The 1,088-nt window shown below is 30.2% G+C and overlaps 1 protein-coding gene across 1 annotated transcript in view; it reads left to right on the top strand.

Annotated features, from left to right (window-relative positions):
* The first annotated feature begins 1,059 nt into the window (after positions 1-1,059).
* LOC106689794 (alpha-crystallin B chain) overlaps positions 1,060-1,088 on the top strand; it is a 36,838-nt gene continuing 36,809 nt past the window's right edge. The window contains exon 1 of the mRNA XM_067047449.1: positions 1,060-1,086. Within this exon, the coding sequence (XP_066903550.1) occupies positions 1,081-1,086 (6 nt within the window). The 5' untranslated portion in view covers positions 1,060-1,080. The remainder of the gene's footprint in view (positions 1,087-1,088) is intronic.

Here is a 1,088-nt window from a genome sequence, read left to right as displayed (position 1 = left end):
TATATATAAATCTGCAATATAAGCATGATCTCCACCGAGACATCACCATTATTCTTACCATGCTATTTAAGACTATATATAATTACCATGCTAATTACAATCTGATGGTGGATGATTCCCCGGGAGTCCAGAATTATCCTTTCTGCCATTTTTGCCACTTCATTGATATAAACACAGAGTTCCTACATGAAGTTCCTTGTTGTGCTTGGTATAGTTCCAAATGACTTAAAATAATGAAACTTGTTTTAGTAGTTGGGTGCCAATTCAAGGCATTTTAGAAAATATACGGGTATACTTTCTGTTAGCTACCTGGAAAAAATCAAGAAGAGAAGAAAAAAAGTAGTTATTTCACCCCAATTGTTTATTACTTTAATGAAAACTATGTATCACTATTCGAAATTGATGAATTAGGGGGAATTGAAAATAGCGGCTAATAGAACTATTTAAGTTCAATAGTTTCCGAGATATAGCTTTTAAAAAAGCAACATTTCATAAAAAATGAACGGAAAATCATTATTGAATTTATTTTGGGAAATCTATATCTCAGGAACCATAGGACGTACAGATGTGTGTATTAGCACTCAAATTAGAGCTAGTTTAATGTGCCATAAAGTAGTTTATGGCGTTTATCTTCGTAGGAGTAGCATGTTTCATGATATTTGACAAAACTATTTCACAAAATGTTGATTTCTAGTTGTTTAGACAATATGGATTAATAAAAATATTTATGAGTCCACCAAGTATAGTTAGGGGGAATAGTAAATGGCGGCTATCAGAACTATTTAAGTTCAATAGTTTCCGAGATATAGCTTTCAACATTTCATAAAAAATGAACGGAAAATCAGTAGTTATTGAATTTATTTTGGGAAATCTATATCTCAGGAATCATTTGACGTACAGATTATTATACGACGTATTAGCACTCAATTTATATATGTTTTATAATCAATATGATATTTTATTTTACATACATATACCTTGTGTTTAAACCATTTTCCTGATTACACTGTTTAGAATTAAATATTATTATTAATGAACTTATTAACGATACGTTTTTTTCAGATGTCCAGTTGGAGATGAATGAAGGT

Source organism: Halyomorpha halys, unplaced genomic scaffold, assembly GCF_000696795.3.
Source record: "Halyomorpha halys isolate HHAL.00 unplaced genomic scaffold, Hhal_1.1 Scaffold1469.1, whole genome shotgun sequence".
Lineage (NCBI taxonomy): Eukaryota > Metazoa > Arthropoda > Insecta > Hemiptera > Pentatomidae > Halyomorpha > Halyomorpha halys.
Note: the sequence above shows the minus strand (reverse complement) of the source record. Positions and strands in the feature narration are given on the sequence as shown.